This window comes from Leuciscus leuciscus (genome assembly GCF_965113295.1).
Source record: "Leuciscus leuciscus genome assembly, chromosome: 6".
NCBI lineage: Eukaryota > Metazoa > Chordata > Actinopteri > Cypriniformes > Leuciscidae > Leuciscus > Leuciscus leuciscus.
The window spans coordinates 34361014-34382752 of NC_138730.1; the positions used below are offsets into that span (position 1 = coordinate 34361014).

The 21739-nt window shown below is 36.7% G+C and overlaps 3 protein-coding genes across 3 annotated transcripts; 1 reads left to right on the forward strand and 2 right to left on the reverse strand.

The window, feature by feature from the left end:
- Positions 1 to 409: 409 nt before the first annotated feature.
- On the reverse strand, positions 410 to 2851 carry zp3f.2 (zona pellucida glycoprotein 3f, tandem duplicate 2). The gene is made up of 11 exons (XM_082174439.1): positions 2743 to 2851; positions 2259 to 2440; positions 2047 to 2150; positions 1857 to 1948; positions 1598 to 1778; positions 1370 to 1475; positions 1201 to 1289; positions 1023 to 1114; positions 825 to 926; positions 594 to 632; positions 410 to 503 (listed from the first exon to the last, which is right to left on the reverse strand). Exons 1-9 carry the CDS (start codon positions 2816 to 2818, stop codon positions 862 to 864), a joined length of 987 nt encoding a protein of 328 aa, XP_082030565.1. The 5' UTR covers positions 2819 to 2851; the 3' UTR covers positions 410 to 503; positions 594 to 632; positions 825 to 861.
- A 1477-nt stretch (positions 2852 to 4328) lies between these two features.
- Positions 4329 to 5683, forward strand: nedd8l (NEDD8 ubiquitin like modifier, like). Its single transcript, XM_082173734.1, has 4 exons — positions 4329 to 4536; positions 4775 to 4822; positions 4920 to 5002; positions 5106 to 5683. Exons 1-4 carry the CDS (start codon positions 4519 to 4521, stop codon positions 5197 to 5199), a joined length of 243 nt encoding a protein of 80 aa, XP_082029860.1. The 5' UTR covers positions 4329 to 4518; the 3' UTR covers positions 5200 to 5683.
- ap1g2 (adaptor related protein complex 1 subunit gamma 2) lies at positions 5618 to 20658 on the reverse strand. The gene is made up of 22 exons (XM_082173527.1): positions 20420 to 20658; positions 18311 to 18519; positions 17992 to 18116; positions 17748 to 17889; positions 17395 to 17491; positions 17221 to 17297; positions 17033 to 17128; positions 16835 to 16915; positions 16637 to 16735; positions 16444 to 16499; positions 15528 to 15641; positions 15284 to 15424; positions 14328 to 14382; positions 13755 to 13877; positions 13257 to 13346; positions 11525 to 11652; positions 10575 to 10679; positions 10307 to 10451; positions 10090 to 10222; positions 9460 to 9611; positions 6392 to 6490; positions 5618 to 6287 (listed from the first exon to the last, which is right to left on the reverse strand). The coding sequence occupies exons 2-22, from the start codon at positions 18509 to 18511 to the stop codon at positions 6162 to 6164; spliced, it is 2385 nt and encodes a 794-aa protein (XP_082029653.1). The 5' UTR covers positions 18512 to 18519; positions 20420 to 20658; the 3' UTR covers positions 5618 to 6161.
- Between the last annotated feature and the right edge of the window lie 1081 nt (positions 20659 to 21739).

Genomic DNA, 21739 nt, shown 5'->3' on the forward strand with positions numbered 1-21739 from the left:
CACAAACTACCATGTAACCAATCTCATCAACATGTGATCATGAGTGGACCTCTGAGCTGGTGTGAGTGGAGGCGGGGCTAATTTGCATATTCATAGAAACTAAATGACACAAGGGCGTAGAGTTAGTCAAGCTATTTTAAGGCATGAAGAAATTTAAGGAAAAACTTTTAAATATGTAATTTTGGTGATCAAAGATGAGTTAAGGGATAAAATTGACTATAGGGGGACTTTTACATTTCCTCAATGCATGCAGTAACCTGCTCCCTTAGCTAGGAGTAATCAATTTAATTATATGATCAAAAGGAAATACTGAGGCAATTTATGAAGACAAAATTGATGTGACACCATTTCCCTTATCACTTTGGTCAAAGAGAACACAACAGAGACAACGTTTCAAATAGACTTAAAGGAGGTTTCACAGTCTTTTAATGAACAAAACGAGTCATACAAATCTAATGACTTCGTTGACCACTCCTAATGACTCCTGACCATGAATCAAGCACCTACAGAAAAGATGGAAAACATCAGTTCACTGCACACAACGGTTATTTATTCAGCACAAGAATATCATGTAGAGAGTAAACACCACTGACCTGTCAATTAGCCACTGCATCATCAGACAGCCACTCAACCTACCAATGATAAAAAAAAAAAACTGCAACATGTCTAACAAAAAAATAATTTTATATATATATATATATATATATATATATATATATATATATATATATATATATATATATATATATATATATATATATATATATATATATATATATATATATAACACAGTTTAAAACATTTCTAAGAACATAATTACAAACCTTTCTCTGAGATAAAGGATGGCACATCAGAGTAAAATCATGCTGAATCTTCAGTAATTGTCAAAGGTCCTAAAACAGACTTTAGTACCAGTCCTTGAGGTGCTGTAATCCCAACACATTGCATGTTAACTTAAACCCATGTTAAAGGGTTTGCAATTTTAACATGATTAGTTATTTGGAATTATGCTTTTGATTTACCGGAATCGGTTTCCCTCTTTCCACGAACTCCACATGTTGAATCACAGCACTGACAAAGAGAACTCTGGAACGGGTCATCTAAAAGCTCCCATCTGTTAATGAAGGATTATAGGATATTTTCCCATAAGTCATGTCAGCATATTGAAGGATTTTAAGTACAAATCAAGAACACACTTACTGTCCTTTGGCTTTATTATAATTGCAGGACTTCTTCACATCGTTGAGGTTGTCAGGGTCCCATGCAGTTAATTTGCAATGGATATAGACCTGCAGGGTGGGGGAGAACAGGCAGCAACAAATTCAGATGTGTAATCATTTGCTACACTCCTATGAAGAGACTCCCTCACCTCTTGTCCCATGGCGAATCTGAATGCTTGAAGGTGAAGCAGGATTGAGGAGGAGTGAGATCTTGGTAAAAACGTGGATAAACTTTTCTTACCATCAATAAGACACCTATGATGGGTTAACCTCAAGTCAATTATAAAAATATAGCCACTAAATTGCAGCAAATAAGGAAGATCTAATTTTGATGTCCTGACTAATGGATATTTCAAATAAATCACAAATATACACACCCTTTATTTGCTATAAGTGGGTACGTAAGACTATCTGGGGAGATTTCGGGAGTTGTAGAGGCTACACATTCCTCAAGAAGCAACACCAGTGGCTGATGGGCTTGCTGGTCAACACCAGCCCAAATAGGGACAAAAGATCCCAGCGGAAAGACACTGGATTCTGCAGGGCCACTGAAATCATCTGGAGAGAAGATTATGATAGGCGAGTTAATTGTTAGAACGAGAATCACAGACAATGAATCAAGATCTGCCTACATACGATTGAGAATTGCCATGTGAAAGGACAGTTCTCCATGACCTTGTATGGCACCAGTGGAAGAGCTCTGGAAGGCAGGAATCCAACCCTTTGGCCTGAAGACAGAATCAAAATGATTGTACATCGATGGGAATGATTTGGGATTGAGAGTCCTGGTGAAGACCTGTAGTAGGCTACCCAGTTGTGACGTTACCTGTCATTCACACATCTGATTGGATAGGTGAAAGAAGGAGGGTTTGGCTTTGGCAATGGCCTGTAGGTTAACTGGTTCTCATACACCAAGTATTTCCATGTAGCCTAATCGGAAAGTTAAAAAAAAAAAAAAAAAAAAAAAAAAAAAAAAAAAAATTCTCATCAGCATATTTTCAGGATTCTGTAATTACCAAAATCAGGAAGTGAACTTACCGTACGTCTAAACTGACACTCACTAAGAGGATAGTGAAACTCTACCTCTGCTCCATTTGACACATTTAAGAACTGTGAAGGAAAGCAACTACCCAAGAAAAGACGAGCAGGATTTCCAGTCATCGATTGGTGGATTTTCCACTTGATGTGAACAGACTGTTCGTCACACGTAACTTGGATATCTATAGTAAAAAGAGAGAGGAAGTACTTTATTGTACACCTCAAAGTTGAAGAAAACTGAACAACTCTGATTGCCCATCCATGTTTAGAACCTGGTCTCAAAGCAGGTTATTAGCAAGTAGACCATCTTGGATCAGCAACAACAAAAAACTAGTTTAAACCATGGTGGTTCATCTACCAACCATGATCAACTACGCTGCTCTAAAGCACAACTACCCACTAAAGCTGGATTCTTTTAGATGTTAGGTTACATGTTAAGAACTTATAATGCATCATATTTTTCTTGTGCCATAATAAACATTACCATTATTACTATTTTCAGACATCACAAATGCTGTGGCAACTGAAAAAACAAACAGACATTGCCATAGGTTATTCATGATCAGATGTAGACCGAGTGAAGTGCAAACCAAACGCTGTCCACAAGCAGCTGAATCCTGTTCCTTGTCAGTTTATCAGTAGGCTAGCTAATTTACAACAGCTGACACCTGACAGGGGAGGGAATGAAAAAGGCAGCATTTACTAATTGGAATGTATGCTACGCTACATTTGCATTATAATTAGTTCTGTAGCAATCTACAATTTTGTATATAATTTTGGCAGGGGTTTATTGGGATTTATTTCATAGGATCCAACAAGATGCCCAAAAATGCACATCTATACTGATGGATCTAAAGACCCAAGAACAGGGATTACAGGAATAGGAGTGTATATTCCAGAGTTTAAAATATCAGTATCTAAACGATTAACATCTAAATTGTCAATATATACTGTGGAAATGGTCGCTATTATAATAGGATTAACATGGGTAGAGGAGGTAAAGCCAGACAGAGTATGCTCTGACTCTGCTTCTGTCTTAACATCACTATTTATTCATTGTACTTCTAGAGAAGATTTGATGTGCGAAATATTTTCATTATTATGGCAAATACAAAGGAAAGGAGTAGTATTCTGCTGGGTGCCAGCGCATGTAGGAGTAGCTGGTAATGAATGAATGAGTAGCAAAAAATGCTTTAAAAAGGGAAGACATAGATTTTAAAGGAACCGTATGTAAGATTGTGGCCAAAACTGGTACTGCAATCACTTTCAAATTACTGTAGAGCGGTGTATCCTCTTAAGTTAATTAAGGTAAATCTATTATTAAGGAAAATATTATTAAAGAGTGGCAAGAAAAATGGAATACAGATAATAAGGGGTGGCATTTATATAATATTAAAAAAAAATGGTAGATACTAAGAAAAGTAGAAATGGTAGAAATAGAAAAGAAGAGATCATAATGATGAGACTTGGACACTCAAGACTGAACACATCGCTCTTTATAATTGGAGTTCATGAGACTGGTTTATGTGAGAATTCTGGGGAGAAAGAAACAGTGGAGCATGTGATATATGATTGTAAAAGGTATGATGAGGAAAGAAAGGAATTGATATCATATTTAAACGAAAGAGGGAAGGTTAATAAGGATTTGGCATATTTGTTAGGTTATGATTTTAATAGAGATAGAGTAGGATACAGAATACTAATAGAATACATACTACTGGATTAAGTGAAAGGATTTAATATAGAATAAGGATGCTTTGGTCTATTCCAGATTTTAGGGTCCAGTCTGGAGGAGCTGAACACGCAGCGCCAGGTGGGCTGTGGGAGATGGAATGGGATGGAGCATCAAGTAATTATATATATGGATGGATGTGTGAGAAAGAGGCAAGAGAGAGAGAAAAAACAACAACAACAACAACAACAACAACAACAACAACAACAAAAACAAGGAAAAACTGATCATAAGAAATCATGACTGCATAACAGCAAAGGTAGGTGGCGATATGCACTAAGAATGCAACGCACCAAAAAACGGAAGAAGAAGAAGACGCCCAAAAGCGGAACCATTGTACCATCGCTATAGTTGTACCAAACTACCCGGAGTTTATTTCAGATACACGGGAAGTCAGACTGTTTTTTTGTTTAGTTTAGTTTGTTTCGTAGAAACGTTCAAGTCGGTTAATTTGCTATTACTATTGTTTAAAATATAAAATTACCCAGTTTTTGTTCAACTTCTATGAGTTAAAATACAGCTCTCAATATGTTGATTAAAGTTAAGGTAAGATTTCTGTCCTCGCTTTTAGCTGTCGCTATGTGAGTTTCCATATCCTGTTTTAACGATTTCCAGTAACATGCTTAAACTGTATTTGATTTGGGTTTAATTTCTAACTAAAGATGAACCGATTATCTATTTAAAATCCTGTCAAAATGCAGATTTTTTTAACTACTAGTGAAGTGATTCAGATGTGAAAATTTAATAAAAAAAAAAATAAATAAATTTTTTTATCGTTTCTCAGACACTCACAGGCAAAGAAATAGAAATTGACATCGAACCTACAGACAAGGTATGAGTGTTAATGTCCTTAAAATATGAATAATATTTCGGTGTCTTTGGAAGTATTTGGATAACGTTATTTCTTTTATGCGCTTTTTTCCAACAAGGTGGAAAGAATCAAAGAGAGGGTGGAAGAAAAGGAGGGGATCCCACCACAACAGCAAAGACTAATTTACAGTGGAAAACAAATGTAAAGTTCCCCATTAATATTAATGAATCATTTTGAAGTTAAAATATCGAGGAAAATAATCCATTCAAAAATTACAATTCTTATCCGTTTTTCTCTATTTCAGGAATGATGAGAAGACTGCTGCTGATTACAAGATTCAGGGAGGATCTGTCCTGCATTTAGTTCTGGCTCTACGAGGAGGGGAAAACCTGCACTAGCCCTGCAATCTCCCTGTGTCTTTCCTCTAATCTATTATGGTAAACTTGTAAATAGTAGAAATCTGTTTGATCATGTACATAAACGGACTAGCCAGGTGGCTCTGCTGCTTAAAGCCTCAAGTGGACATTTGGCTTTGCATACATCACTCTCTAAGTCATGTTATTGTGAATCTGAACCGTTTGCAACCTAATTGTGAGTTCATATTGACATTTGTTTCTGCCCTTTTTGTTCTGTGGTACATGACAGTATACACTTTAGCAGGTGTTTACTCATGTTTTAAGGATTCATTAATTAGTTAGCATTATCTCTTGCTAGTTAAAATTTCTCATTCAGCTGTTAAACATGCATTAAGGCATGTTGTTTCCTAAAAGATGCTCACGTGCACCATCATCTTCTTAAAATGCGGTGCATTATACCATATATATATATATGTTTTATTGTATTGTGTTTGGATAAGAGGAATAAACAAATTGGATAAATGGATATTTGTGGTTTCACACACACAATGAGGTTGTTTGAGAAATATATGACATTCTAAATTATGTGAGATGGTAAGTTCACATTCACAGTCAAGAAAAATGGTAAACAGAAAAAAAATTATGATGAGAGGCTTAATGAAAGGCAATTGGAGCTCAAATTAATTAATTAGGGCATATGAAGGATATCTGTAATTCAAGTTCTTCAACTTGTTAACAGGGTTATTTAGTGACAGTGCACAAAGGAGCTTATCTGATGACAGTGTGCATTAGTTTGACTGTTCACTCTTGTGCATTAATGACAGCACATTAAACCACACTTTGTTCTAGACAATTCAAACCAAGATAACACTTCATAAACACCTGTTGTATCAAATCTGCCGAGCGTTCAGTCCATAATAGAAAGGTTGACAGAGAGCTGCCTATTTCCATAGATTTCAATCTCAATGAGAGAGAGTCATGGAGATTCTGAACTCGTAGGTCGGTCACAAAGGGTTGATTGATGGCTGACAGTTCCAACCCAGACTAGGAAAGGAGTCAATTTGTACTGTGTCCTGATGCACTGCACCCTGATGTGAGTAAGACACTCGAATCCGCATCTTAAGGCTGACCTGTAGAGGGGAAATAAAAGTATAGTCATATACTTGTTCATATATAGCACCGATAAGTTTAGTGAGAAACACAGTCGCACAAAACTAAGGCAGGGTGGACTTGCCTTGTTAGGGTTGTTGAGTAAAACAGTCTGTGTGACTTGACCAAGGCCATGTGCTGGAATCACATTACCACTCGGAGCCTTCATCTGCAGCTGAACACTCTGAAAAAGAATAATATTGTTTTAATGTGATAACAGCGTGTGACAGATTCTGACAAATTTCTTTCTTTCAAATTTACAACCCCACTTCCAGAAAAGTTGGGACATTTTATAAAATGCAATTCAATGCTTTGTTAATTGTTTTTAACCTGTTTTCACTGACCAACTTAATTGTATTTTGTATATATGAAGAGTTCAGATGCAAAAGCCTCTAAATGCCATCTGAAATTTTCTTATAGAATGATCATTTTTATCAAGCTCGTATATTTAAATTCTATATTTTCACTTAAATGGCAATGAAGATTACCTATTAATTGTCATTGAAGTGAATTTACTGAACTTAAATATACAAGCTTGATAAAAATGATCATTCTATAAGAAAATTTCAGATGGCATTTAGAGGCTTTTGCATCTGAACTCTTCATATATATATATATATATTTTTTTTTTTAATGGCTGTGACACACTCCAAAAAAATTGGGACAGAGGCATGTTTAACACTGTGTCATATCACCTTTCCTTGTAATTACACTTTTTAATCATTTGGAAATTGAGGATACTAATTGTTACCGTTTTGCAAGTGAAATTTTAGCCCAATCTCACCAAATATACAAGACAGCTGCTCAACAGTCCAAATGTCATCATTGTCTGATTCTCCTTTTCATGATGGGCCATATATTTTCAATAGGAGACAGATCTGAACTGCAGGCAGTCAATCAAGCACATCACTTCTTTGGTGAAGAGTGTCAGTGTAGAAACCACTCTGTTGTTGTAGCATGTGCTGAATGAGGTCTAGCATTGTCTCTGTATAATCCCAACATACATACGCCTCAACGTCAATGGTACTTTCACACACATGCAAGACACCCATACTGTTTGCATTGATGCTCCTTTTATACCCAAACACGATACCCTCACCTATTACCAGTTCACCTGCTAATTGTGGGCTGTTACAAAACAGTTTAAATGGTATCTCAAATTTTTTGGAGTGTGTTGCAGCCATCAAAATAGAAATACAATTAATTTGGCCAGTGAAAACAAGGATTTTTTTCTTTGTATTTTTGTACGTTAAATAAAGGTTCAAGAGAATTAACAAATCACAGATTCTTGATTTTATTGCATTTTTACAAAATGTCCCAACTATTCTAGAATTGGGGTTGTATTTATTGAGAAATGTCATTTATTGCGGATATAATGTGGAGGAGAATCACATTTATCATTTCTTTGCCACAAAACGCATTCAATGACTCATTTGAAATGACATAATTTCAAAAGCTTACATAATACAAAACTGAATAAGGGGTCGTTCACACAGAATGCTTTTATGCTTTGAAAAAACGCGAGGCGTGGGGCAGAGCGGAATAGAGAAGCTGAGCAAATGGGTGGAGCTTACGTTTAGCGAATGTAATTCTATGATGTAATTTGGGCCTAATGGGTGGAGCTAGACTATCTAACCACACCCTAACCCTGCCCACAACTCTATCCCATCAGCCCCTTAAGGCCAATTTATACTTCTGCGTCGGGTGCGCGTAGAAGGTACGGCGTAGCATACGCATTGACGTGTACCATACGTCGTACCCTTCGCCGTACCCTGACGCGCACCTCCTCAAAAATGTAACTACGCATCGCGGCGACGCGGACCGCAAGATCTGTGATTGGTCGGCTGGATAGCATCGCGTTTTCCTCCTACGCATTTCCGGAATGATCTTCTGCACTCTGCACCGCCCGCCCGGCATTTTTAAATTCCGAAGATCAGTGAAGAGCCATGGAAATAGACCAAGTGACCGAGAGATTGCTTGAAGAAGTGCGGAAATACAGCCATCTGTATGACTCCTTCAGTCGCCATTGCTCGTAGAAACCTAAACTCAAAATAGCCGCGAGGAATGTAAACACAGTGGAACTGGAACATTAAAACCCACCCGCGCCAACTAGCGTTTCGGCGGTGTAACTGCAGAGCAACACAGACATTCGCAGAAGTATAAATGCTCACGACGGCGTCGCCTACGTGCGTAGCCTACGACGTACACTACGGCTAACACTCGACGCAGAAGTATAAATTGGCCTTTAGAGCTCCAGAGAAGAGGAGCTGGACTAATCCCACCCCATTGGAGCTCCAGAGAGGAGGAGCTGGACATCATTTGACTGCAGTGAGTAACATTTGTTGGAATGGAAAAAGTCTCGAGAAGCGTTTTTTAAAAGTCGAACTGATTTTGTCTTGAGTGCCACCTTTTTAGAACGCAGTGTAATGCCGCGAGATGCTGCAAAAGACGCAAGTGCAAAGGTTATACATGTCAGTCTAGCGCATTTACATAGAAAAACAATGGAAAAGTAGCGCATTGGAATGAAAAAACGCGTTCTGTGTGAACTATACTATAAAAACAATTAGATGTAGCTGAACACCTACAACTAGTCTATCAATTGTATTACCATCTATACAAAGGAGGACAATTTTATATTGTAATGTAAACATGGACCATTTAACATATACTGCAGTGAATTCTAAACAGTAGAGAGCTGTCATTCTTGTTTTGTAAAGAAATTTTACATAAGAAAAACATTTTGTGATGCTACTTGTGATTAGAGTTTTATAGGTCATTCTTTATAAGTGACAAAGTGTGTTGGGTGAAAAACTTTGGTAGTGTTTTGGAAGTGTTGTATAACGTGTTTTGGTAGTTTTAGTGCATTTCGAATGTGCAATAAACTCCTGTGCCAAGTTGAAAGTTAGTTAGGAAAAATGTGCAAAAAGTTTTTAAAAGTGACTCAAGTATTGAGAAATAAGTCCTACAGAGTGTTAAAAAAAAAAAATGTTCTCAATCTTCTAGATTCGGTCATTGTTTGTGTGCCTGTCACTTTTTGAACAACGGGTGAGTAGTTCACTCTAGTACACACTCAAAAGCTTATGTTATAAAAGACTGTTGACAAATAGGTTTATAGTGAATTTTCATGAAAATGAGCTGAAATTAATATCAGACCTTAGGTACAGCTGCTTGAAGAGTGAAGTTGGTGATGTCACTCTGAGTGGAGTTAGAGGCAATAAGGGTGACCGTGACATCTGTTTCTGTCTGTTTGTCACATTGGGTTTTCAGGCTTAATCCATTCTTCTCATACACCGTCACAGTGGGAACTACATGCAAACACACCAACACCGAGGTGAAAACTGTAATATTATCACAATTTAAAATTATAATTTTCTATTTTAATATATTTTAAAATGTAATTCCTGTGAATTTTCAGCTGCCATTTCTCCAGTCTTCAGTGTCACATGATCCTTCAGAAATCATTCTAATCTGCTGATTTGTTGCTTTTATAAATGTTGAAAAAAGTTGTGCTACTTTATGTTTTTTGTGGATACAAATTTTCAGGATTCTTTGATGAATAGAATGTAAAAAAAAAAAAGAAAAAGAATTTATTTGAAATATAAATAGAATTTGTAACATTAGAAATGTAATTTTTGGTCAATTTAATGCATCCTTGCTTAATACAAATATTTTATTTAAAAAAGAAATACTGATCCCAAAATTTTAATGGTAATGTATCTTTAAAGGTCTCCTGTATCTTTAAACTGGAGAAATCATCAGTGCTACAGGTGTCCATGTTCTCACCTGGTGTTGGTTCCAGTCCTCCCAGCAGGTCAAGAAGATCGGCACTAGAGGTAGTTGTTGGAGTGATGGTTGGGGCAGGCTTGGGCTGGAGAGGCGTATCGGTCCCACCCAAGAGATCCAGAAGGTCGCACACCTTTAACAAAAGTATAAATACAAAAAAATGTGTATCTATTTTTTAACAGTTCAGTGTCTAAATACAATATCATATAATAATTACCTGGCTTGCTGGTTCTGAGAGCAAACCTGCCTCAACTGGTTTGGGTTTGGATGGGTCAGGTTCCTTAATCTCTCCTGATGCGTCTCCATTAGTGTGTCCAGGTGAGTTCTTATCCATCACAGGCATTCTTTCCAACACTGCAGCTCTGAGAGGAAGACAGTGAGCTTGATCGCTTAATCATGAACTGCTTAAGAGCTGCACCATTCATGCATGATCTCAGGGTTTTTTGTACTGAAAAATAGTAGGCTAATAAAGCACATAGCGGTACCTCATGTGGTCATATTTCTTGAAGAGTGCATTATATTCGACCGCTCTCTGCTGAAGTTCCAGGTCAATGCAGCTGCCGTAAATACTGACAATACTTCTGATTCGGCTGATTGAGAGAAAAACAGAAAGATGAAAAAGATCTAAGACAAAACAGGCTCAAAGAAACAAGCAAATACACTGAGAGAGAGGATTTACTGTACGATATATCAGTACCATAATTGTTATCAGCCCAAATTGTAATTTTTTTATTTTATTTACAATTTTAATTTTCTATTTTTAGTGTGTTCAATTTTTTATTTATTCCAGTGATCAAAGCTGAATTTTCAGCAGCCATCACTCCAGTCTTCAGTGTCACATGGTCCTATAGAAATCACTCTAATATAATGATCTGGTGCCCTAAGAAACATTTAATCTTATTACAATTACAATGTTAAAAAGATCTGCTGCTTAATATTCTTCTTTTTTTGTAACGATGTAAATGTCTTTACTGTCACTTTTGATCAATTTAATGTGTCCTAGCTCAGTAAAAGTATTAACTTATTTAAAAAAAACAAAAACAACTACTGACCCCCAATATATATTGGTTGATATTGGATAATATTGGATATATAATTGTTTATGCTCAATTCCCCTATTTTTCTTTTAGAGTACATTATGCTGTCATCTTACGTGCATAAAAATAAGTAAAAAATAAAAACACTAATATTTCAATAACTGTTAAATGCAATCTTTAGAAAATCTCAATATGAATATCCATTTTTTTATACTGTACGTTATATTCTTGTGATGCCTAAACTCACTTGTGGCATTTAAAACGATTGGGTTTAGTTTTCAACGTTTTAAATTCTTTTAGACAAAATACTGTAGAATTATACAAATACTTCTTACATCATTTTTCATATTCAATTCACAGTGCATTTTTTGCCAGTATTTCATAATAACGTGTCTCACTCGACATTGTCAGTGATCCGAGTGCTCAGCTTCATGGTAGCAGTGAGTGCGAAGCCTCTGGTTGCTGGTGATGACATGTGAGACTGAAGAACTGTCTCCAAGGCCTCAAGGACGTCATCTTCTGTAACCTAATGGCAGAAAAGGCCCAAAACACAATTTAGTCACTCCTTAACAAGTACTGTGGTGGTACAGGGGAGGCATCAGATATCAGTACCATGGCAATTGGTTTCATTTATCATGATAAATGAAATGGTAATTGATGTGCAAAACTACATGTTTTCAAAACGGACTAATTGGTTAAAGGGACACAGCGACGTTTTGGGACTTTAGCTTATTCACCGTATCCCCCAGAGTTAGATAAGTCCATACATACCCTTTTCATCTCCGTGCGTGCCGTAACTCTGTCTGACGCATCCACCGCTAGCCTAGCTTAGCACAAAGACTGGAGGTAAATGGCTCCAGCTAGCATACTGCTCCCAATTAGTGACAAAATAATGCCAACATTTTCCTATTTACATGTTGTGATTTGTATAGTCACAGTGTGTACAAATAACAAGGTCACATGAGACACAGCCATCTTCTAACCGTATACATACTGGGAACTATATTCTCAGAAGGCGAAGCACTGCTACTTCTGCGGAGTGATTTACTCCAACTCTGAGCGAACTCTCTGCTCCTCACCACGGGGCTTCTCAGGCGCTGCGAGCAAATCACTCCGCCCAAGTAGCAGTGCTTCGCCTTCTGAGAATACAGTTCCCAGTATGTATACGGTTAGAAGATGGTTGTGTCTCAATCACAACATGTAAATAGGAAAATGTTGGCATTATTTTGTCACTTATTGGGAGCAGTATGCTAGCTGGAGCCGTTAACCTCCAGCGGTGGATGCGTCAGACAGAGTTACGGCACGCACGGAGATGAAAAGGGTATGTATGGACTTATCTAACTCTGAGGGATATGGTGAATAAGCTAAAGTCCCAAAAAGTCAGAGTGTTCCTTTAAGGATAGAAATTATTGTAAGTATAATTATGCTAGTTTGTGAGACACAACTTCTCAGATGGGTTGCTGTTAAAGGGATGTTCCCCCAAAAATGAAAATTGTGTCATCACTTACTCACCCTCATGTTGTTCCAAACCTGTATGAATCTCCTTCTTCTGCTGAACACAAAAGAAGATATTTTGAAGAATGTCGGTAATCAAACAGTTGATGGACCCTATTGATTTCTATGGTAATAGAATAACAATACTATGGTAGTCAATTACTGACATTCTTCAAAATATCTTCTTTTCTGTTCAGCAGAAGAAAGAAATAATTACAGGTTTGGAGCAACATGAGGGTGAGTAAATGATGACAGAATTGTAATTTTTGGGTGAACTATCCATTTTAAGTAAGAAAAGCGTTAAACTTTACACGCAAAAGTACAGCATGCTAGTCTAGTGAAACTTCATGACACATCCCTAACACAATAATGGATAAGCATATTCATATACAATGGTATTTACAGTACATGATACTCCAAGGTACATACAAAAATAAACATTTGAGCTACTAAGGTACTTGGTAAAAAAAAAAATATTTTGGATTCCTTCTTGTACTAGTGGCTTGCAACATAAAATATATATATATATATTAATTTATGTGTTAGATTCATATTGATCCAGTATTGACACCGATTAGTGCACCTAATGTGCTCCCTATATAATTTTACATGTATCATTATTTTATTTCTGTTTACCTGCACAGGCTCAATCTCCTCACACTCGCCCTTCAACAGCAGGTCTCCATACTCCCCTATACACCAGCACGCAACTTGGACCAAGGATTGCTATGAAAACAAACTGTCTATTACACACAAACAGGAACGTATGAAATGTTCACACATGACACGTCATTGCCCAGAGATGCTAAAAGGCCAAAAACACAATGCACATGTTTGTAAGAATCAAGAATGCATCGTGTGTGGAAGGCCACTTCTACATCATCACACAGAACACATTATTTCACTGCGCTACTTTTCCAATGTTTTTTTAATGTGAAAATGCGCTAGTCACACTTGCGTCTTTTGCAGCACCTCGTGTTGTTCTAAAAACGCAGTGCTCAAGAGGTTAAACTTTTAAAAATCATGTCTACACATTTTCTAAATCTTCCTAATCAAACACACCTGATTCAACTCATTAGTAGAGACTCCAAGACCTGTGTGAATGGCCCCTTATAAGCAAAAACATATCCTTACCTGTGAAATATCTTTTACAAGCGCTCTATAGAGCTTGTGAACAGTGTAACAGTGGAGCTCAGAAGCAGTAGTGATGAGTTGGATTAGATTGGGCACAGTCTCATCTCTTACATCGCCCCCTGCCTGAAAGAGAAAGTACTACATTTAAAACTTGATACAGTTGAAAAGATACAGTAGTTCACCTAATACATTCTAACCCAGTATCATTTTCTTTTTTTTAATGAATTTTAGGAGATATTTTTTCCAGTCTATTCCTCACACAAAGCTATCTTGTGGCTTCAGAAGACTTAAAATAATGCTCATCAGTCATATGGGTGTCTTTTATGATACTTTGTTGTTATTTTTTCAAGCTTGGCATAAAAAAATAAAAACACCATTTACATTCATTGCATGGAAAAGCTGGCAAACATTGTGCGTGAGATTTCCTGTTGTGAAAATAATGCTGCGTTGAAATGAATGAGAACTTTAATAAACACTAAGATGTTTACAGACTGAACGCTTATTTGCAAATGGGAAGAATTTTTGTCGTATTTTGGGAGGCAACAGTTCGGTTGTGTAGCAGTGGCTATTTACCGTAGTGAGCACATGCAGGATGGTATCAATGTGCCAGCGCTTAGAAGGGGAATACCTGACCAAGACACAGAGAGAGAGACACACAAAGACAACGTGCTGTTCAGTGCCTGTGACTTGCCACATATACAAAGATCGACAGGTTAACACAGAAAACAACAAAAAAGGCAATAAAAATCAGGATTCTTCCACATGACACGTTTTAGAATGGGTTAGCCAATGATTGCAAAGACTGAGCTCATGAATATTAATTAGCTCAAACATCCAGTTAATCTTCATGGTCCAGTTGTCTAATTAATATTCACGAGCCAAACCTTAACCTTGGTATTTTTTATAGACTGATGTGTACAGATGTGTTTGAGTCACACGGTCTTGTAGATGTTTGGCACTGAGACGTTCCACATGCTGTTTGAGCTAGTTTGCCGGGATATGTTTACATGTTGTTTTTGTATATTAATTAATAATTAATCGGGGGAGCAGATTTGCAGTAGGACTTAATAATTTACCATGAAGATATGGGTAAAAACTAAATTTCTAAAATACACATTAGCGTCTCCTAAAAATTCTGAAGAGTGAAGTTTGTTCTTTTTGATCAATTCACATGACCAAATAAATGTAACATACCTTATTTGATAATCTTTTGCCTGCCAGAGTACATAAATTGAAATGTACGGATTCTTTGTTAAGTTAAATATGTAGAGATTTAGCACCACACATTATCTGATATTCTTAGCTACCTCTCCAAGTTCCATAGAGAGGTAAGCTATACATTTTATTATCAAATGATGGGAAATGGCATTAAACGTAGGCATGTCTTACAGGACCGTGTCAAAGTTGGTTTCTGTAAGACAGTGTTTAATAGGAGAGATAGACAAATGAGCGGAGCTGAACCACAGACACACAGACATATAATGGATGAAACTAACAGGTAGATATAAAGTACAAAGGACTGATGATACCTTTCAGCAGCGTTGAAGATGCCAGAAGCGGTTTGAGATCGAAGCTCTAGAGGACAGGTTGAAAGAAAAATGAGAAGCTCCTTCATCATTGAGCGAATGTTCACAGCCGACACAAGGGCAAGTGACAGATCCAATGCACGACTGCATAAGAGAAATAGCAGGATTAATAACTGTAATTATACCTCAATTTATATACATCTGTATTGTCTATATGCATTCTCTTTTTTTAAATAATTTATAGTACCGTTTCACCGAGGTGTCTTGATCTTTCAGGCAGTCCACAATGGTGCCTCTGTGCCGCTGCACTGCATTGTGGTCAGTCTGCACTATTTTCTGGAGTGATGTCATTGATATGTAGCTGTAATAGACGAGAGACAGAAAATTAGCATGTACTGGCATGAGTAGGGCTGAGAAACTGAATTTACATTTTCTACTCAAAAACACTGTATAAAAGTATATATATATATATATATATATATATATATATATATATATATATATATATATATATATACACACACACACACACATATTCATGTATAAAAAAAAGTTAAAAAAATAATATAATTTTAGCATAAAAAAAACTTTGAATGTCTGTGAACAGCAGACACCCAAATTTGATTTTAAACATTAAATAAAAATTATAAAATGGATCTGCTCTTATTGCAAAATTAAAAACTACTATTTGAAAGTTTGGGGTCTGTAAGAGTTTCTAATGTTTTTGAAAGAACAGAGGTTGCAGTAAAAACTGAAATATTATAACAATTTAAATTAATTGTTTTCTATTTTAATATATTTTAAAATGCAACTTATTATTGTGAAGGAAAAGCTGAATTTTAGCAGCCATTAGTGTCACATGATCCTTCAGATATCATTATTATCAATGTTAAAAACAGTTGTGCTAACTGACCCCAAACTTTTGAAGCTACTAGAACAAGAAAAACAGGCTAACCCTGACAGCCTCTCTATAACACATTCTGATTAGTCAGCTCAAATATGAATTAAAAGTGTACAATCAGGTCACAGCAGGAGAGAAACAAAAGAAGTATGTGGTGGTGTTATAAAAAAGAAAATAGATTAGATCTACTATGATTGATTAGATCGATTTAACAGTTCCAGTGCTTTTAAATATAGAAGTATTAAAAGAAGAAGAAACTTACCGAATATTCCTGTCATTATTAAGTAGAAACCTCCCCAGAATATTTACAGCTAGCACCTTAAAATACATAAATGATATGCATTAAATGACCTGAAATAAACTACAGAAGCATCATATTCCACTCCTGTTTAACCCAAACAACCCTACTAATCATAAAACTGTATATTAAATCGAATATGAAATATATGACCAACCCTAAGCCCACTCTCTGAGTTGATGTCCATGATAGTTAGGACTGTTTCATACAGCACAGCACTGCCTGCAGTCTTACTGCTGTCTGTATTTGTAGCCACCTATGCAACAGAATCACCAAGATCAAGCATTAAAACTCTGCTTTAAAAATACATAACTGATATGATTAATTGCAACAGGGTGTGTTTGTTCTGTTGTACCTGTGCCAACAAGTCATTCATGGCATCACTAGCGGTGTCATTATTGTGACCCAGAATTCTTAGCAATCTAAGGATGCGCACCTGAGGGACAAAAATAGACCAATCAAGTCCTGATATTCATACAGTTCAGTGTAACATGTAGAAATGATGTTGTAGCCTGATAAAGAGTGATATTAAGCTTGACTGTAGCGGACAAACCTGCAGAAAGGGGTCGCTGATACCAGCTACATTGTGCTCTGGAGAATAACTGGATGTCACAAGACCTTTCATGATCTGTACCAGTTCAGGAACAGCCTGATGGAATGGGAAGGAAAAACAATTAGTAGTCTACTCTGTATAACTGAGTAGTTAAAGTAAAAGTTTTGGAGAAAATTCACATGAATTACCTTGCGGAACTGATCGAGAGTGTCAGGATTTCGCGCACACAATTCAGTGATGAGAACTACAGCACCATGCAAAACCCCTGTGAAAACAGTCAGGAAGTTACAAAACCCCATCATATTAAAAATACTGCACATAATAAAAAACTTTAAGTTATAAAAAGAAACAATGTAGCTAACCATGGTTCTTCTCAGACAGAAGAGACCTTGCAGCAGGAATAAACAGCTCTGCAAGCTCTGGGACCTTTCTTATTATGTGGACGGCACACAGCGTGGCCTAAATCAGGTATCATTATCAGTAGTACACAGAAAAAACAAAACACAACACAATTTAGCAGGATTATGTTAATCTGGATGATGACATGACTTAAACACAAGGGCGTAGGTTTGATTTTGACATTGGTGAAGACATAAAAATCATAGCTAGGGACAATTCAGTAGTCGCTGGATATTGGTGGCTCCCTACCGTATTCTACACCCTTGCTTAAACTATACTTTAAAATGTTTATTGACATAAAATGTCATGAACTGACCTTTTTCTTGATATAAGAATTAGAGGCCCTGAGGAGCCGTTCGATCTCTGGTGCCAGGTCTCGACACATCTCAGCTGAACCCATGCAGGCCAGAGTACATAGAGCCAGAGACTGAACATACTGACTGCTGTGGGAAAGGTCACTACAACAGAGATAAAAATGGCCAGACAAAATAATGATTTGAAACTGGAATCAAATAATAATATATAAATAACATATATTATATTATATATACAGCATTTACTTCTTGATAGAGTTGGTAATCAGTAAGCTAGCATCCTGCTTCTCATCCAGGAGCATCATGGCTCCCAGGTAACCCATCCGCTTCTCATTGTACCTGGGGCTGGCAATCAGACGTACACACTCCATCTGCAGGAGTCAATACTAAAGTTATCACCATAGTAAGATATATAACAGGTGAAAAGACAACTGACAAAAAGAATATACAGAGGGATAAGGCTACACAGTTGAGAATTAAGATGCTAAGATGTGATGTATCCATAATTGGAGATGTAAAACTTTATTATCCATCAATGCAACCACACACACACATTAAGAGTTACCTGGCCAAAGTGTGCAGGGTAGCCCAGCATGTGCACGTAGAGTAGTTTTGCAAGGCTGTGCGAACGTTCCCCATTGTCACCCTGGCGAAACTGGGCCCGGATATCTGCACACTCTCTTTGGATGATGCCCCTCTCCTCGCCTTGTGTCCGGGCACTTCGGATGACCCGGATCATTTCCTGTAAACGCACTGATGGAGTCATGACTGTATCTGTAATCAGAGAGATTGAGAAAGGCATTTCATAGAGATTGAAAGAGGAACCAGCATATACCCAGAACAAAGCAATTACTTTACATTGGTGGTTTCTTGGTACTCGATTCAATTGCATTTTTGAACAGACTTAAATAAAACAAATGTTTATATTAAATGCAACTCTGAGGGTCTAATTTGCTTCCATTTTATTTAAAGAACTATTAAGTCTTGTCAGGGCAATACCATGACCACTTTTTTTATAGAACCTCATTTTGAACACTGTAGTTGACCACCGACCAACACAGCAAACTTCATCCATGTGTAGTATATGTGCAATATACTTAGTGAATAACAATCTGATAATCAGATTACTTGGATTATAGAGCAAGAGTCGTATGGATTGCTTACACTACTGTTCGAAAGTTTGGGGTCGATGAGATTTTTATGTTTTTGAAAGACATCTCTTATGCTCACCAAGGCTGCATTTATTTGATAAAAAATAATAATAAAAATAAATAAATTTAAAATGTGTTCTATGTTAATAATATATAGAAAGAAAGCAGAATTTTCAGCAGCCATTACTCCAGACTTCAGTGTCACATGATCCTTTAGAAATCATTCTAATATGCTTATTTGGTGCTCAAGAAACAATTGTGCTGTGACTAAGCCTCTGCAGAAGCAAAAGAGAACCCACGACACACCCGTCCTGATCTCACTCCACTGGCTCTCAGTTGTGGGCAGGATCAAATTTAAAGTTTTTTAATGCTGGCTTTCAGGAGGACTACCCCTGGAACAGTTCCCCCCTACCTCAACCCACAGCTACAAATTTGCGCTTCCTCCTGCCAGATCAGGTTACTGAATGAGCCAAAACAATGAGGCAAAAAGTCCCTCTGTTCCACACACACACACAAAGTATATGTATTCTTCTCTGAATTTCTTCTATTCTCTAGCTGGTGTCCTAATCTAGTTGTCCATTAAACATGGCATTGTTTACTCCAATGTTTGTTGGCTCTTTGATGAATGTTTTGTTCCTCTTTTGTGAGTCCATTTGGATAAAAGTAAATGTAAATGTTACTATTTTTGTGAAAAACCATGATCATCTTTTTTTCAGGATTCTTTGATGAATACAAAGTTCAAATAATCTTTAATCACTTTTGATCAATTTAATGCATCCTCACTGTAGGCTATTTATTAAAAGATATTTTGGGGTGCCTCTTTGGAGCATAATAGCCTGTAGCTAGTCAATTATATATTTGTATTGTATGAACAAAAACAATGTAAACAACAACATTTTTCAGTGCACTCTTTCTCTAAAATTGTTTTAAGGACCTAAAGGTTATTTGGGCCTGTTGCTTCTGGTTCCTCTTCAGCTGAGGAACTTACACCTGCTTTCATTTCAGATCTTCCCATGATGACTACATTCATTCCCGCATGCGCACCGCCCGCGCTACGCGGCCTTCGGTCGCTGTGACGTTACTAATCTACAAATGCATTCCACATGATCTCATTGTCGTTTTGACATCTAACAGAGCCATTTTCATATATTATACAGCGCAGTCAATGTGTTCATAAATTGTCAGTTTCATCGAACCACCACCTTTGAATACAAACGCTGTGTGTGCATTAAACTCAGATGCAATAAAATGCTGATAAAACGTAAACAGTCAGGAGATAACGACAGGAAAGACTTGAATGATCTGAAAACGGCGATCAATTTGTGCTGCTCGTCGCTTGCAGGAGATGTAAACATTTCTTGCTTTGTGGTAACGTTACACTGCATCTGTTTAGGATTAAACTAAGTATTACTTATGATACTTTTCGGTGGCAAAAGTCAAGTTTGTACACGTCCCGAGTGTTGTTAACCCGTGTTTATATCCGCTGACGTTTCCAGCATCTGATCCCAGGCTCATCGTCTTACCTTAAGCAGCGCAGTAATTCCAATCGCCGAAGCCAGCCGGCTGCTCAGAGCCTAATTCATCCGCTCCTCCTCTTCTGTTTAACCTTACGATGTATCCGTTGGTAACCAGGCGAGGTCTTTTACTTTACGAGCAACTTTACGAGCAGTAACAGCATTTACAAATGTGTATAAGCCTCATAGTACAGCGCTACTTCCGCCATCCGGGTGTGCCATTCATTCCTGTCCAGCTGCTCTGGAACTGGAAAAATACTTGTGTGCAGTGAGTGAGTGTGTATTTAAAGGACCCGCGAACTATTTACTGATGTTTCGTCCATTTTTCAAAGTAAATTAAAGTAAATGATTCAATGAATATTACAAAGTAGTATTACATTTATTTCATAAAAATAACATATCAATTTTTATGTTATTACTTTTATTAGTAGGCTAGTAAACTAGTAAATAATTCAGTTTCAAAGTAACTAACTATATAGTAGGCCTAACGTTACCTCTATACTATTTATTCCTTTGAATCCGTAAAATAATTAAAATCATATTACTATCACGGAATTCTATGAGGATCCTAGACTATGGGGATCCGAGATTATATGTCACTTCTTACTGTTTAGGCCTACTAGTAGCCATATTGAGGTGATAGCTTAATATCTCTCTCTCTCTCTATCTATATTTTAAGCTATCACCTCAATATGGCTACTATTATATATAACGTTTTTATGCTCACCAAATCTCCATTTATTTGATAAGAAAAACAGTAAAAGAGTAGTATAAGGCCCTATAATATATATATATTAAAATAATGATTTCTGAAGTTGAATTTTCATCAGCCATATACTCCAGTCTTCAGTGTCACGTGATCCTTCAGAAATAATATAGTTATTTGTCGCAAGTAACATTTCTTCTTATTATTAATGCTGTAAACAGCTGTGCTGCGTAATATTTTTGTAGGAATTTTTTCCCCCAGGATTATTTCAAAAGAACAGCGTTTATTTGAAATATAAATATTTTGTAACATTATACATGTCTTTACTGTTGCTTTTGATCAATTTAATGCAACCTTGCTTAATAAAAATATTAATTTCTTAAAAAAAAAAAACATACCCCAAACTTTTGAACAGTGTATTTGGTAAAAGTTACTGGGATAAATTAGATAGTCTCTCATAAAAAGGAACTAGGTAAACTGGAATATATACTAGGAAGTGAAAATTGAACGTAGAACGTTCACATAGAACAACAACATTTGTTGATTGAGCAATAGTTAGGCTACTTGTCACACTGTTGGGATAGTGAAGAAATAAGTAGTGTCTAAATGAAACACTTGTGAAA

Excerpts from the sequence above, each read along its gene's own strand:
- zp3f.2 (XM_082174439.1), bottom strand. The coding sequence starts at position 2,818 with ATGAATAACCTATGGCAATGTCTGTTTGTTTTTTCAGTTGCCACAGCA. Across the intron at positions 1,779-1,856 it reads TCACATGGCAATTCTCAATC|ATGATTTCAGTGGCCCTGCA; the intron begins GTATGTAGGCAG and ends TCTTCTCTCCAG. Across the intron at positions 1,476-1,597 it reads CCACTTATAGCAAATAAAGG|GTGTCTTATTGATGGTAAGA; the intron begins GTGTGTATATTT and ends AACCCATCATAG.
- nedd8l (XM_082173734.1), top strand. Across the intron at positions 4,823-4,919 it reads ACATCGAACCTACAGACAAG|GTGGAAAGAATCAAAGAGAG; the intron begins GTATGAGTGTTA and ends TTTTCCAACAAG. Across the intron at positions 5,003-5,105 it reads ATTTACAGTGGAAAACAAAT|GAATGATGAGAAGACTGCTG; the intron begins GTAAAGTTCCCC and ends TCTCTATTTCAG.
- ap1g2 (XM_082173527.1), bottom strand. The coding sequence starts at position 18,511 with ATGACTCCATCAGTGCGTTTACAGGAAATGATCCGGGTCATCCGAAGT. Across the intron at positions 17,890-17,991 it reads ATTACCAACTCTATCAAGAA|TGACCTTTCCCACAGCAGTC; the intron begins GTAAATGCTGTA and ends TCTCTGTTGTAG. Across the intron at positions 10,680-11,524 it reads CGGATCACTGACAATGTCGA|CCGAATCAGAAGTATTGTCA; the intron begins GTGAGACACGTT and ends TCTCTCAATCAG.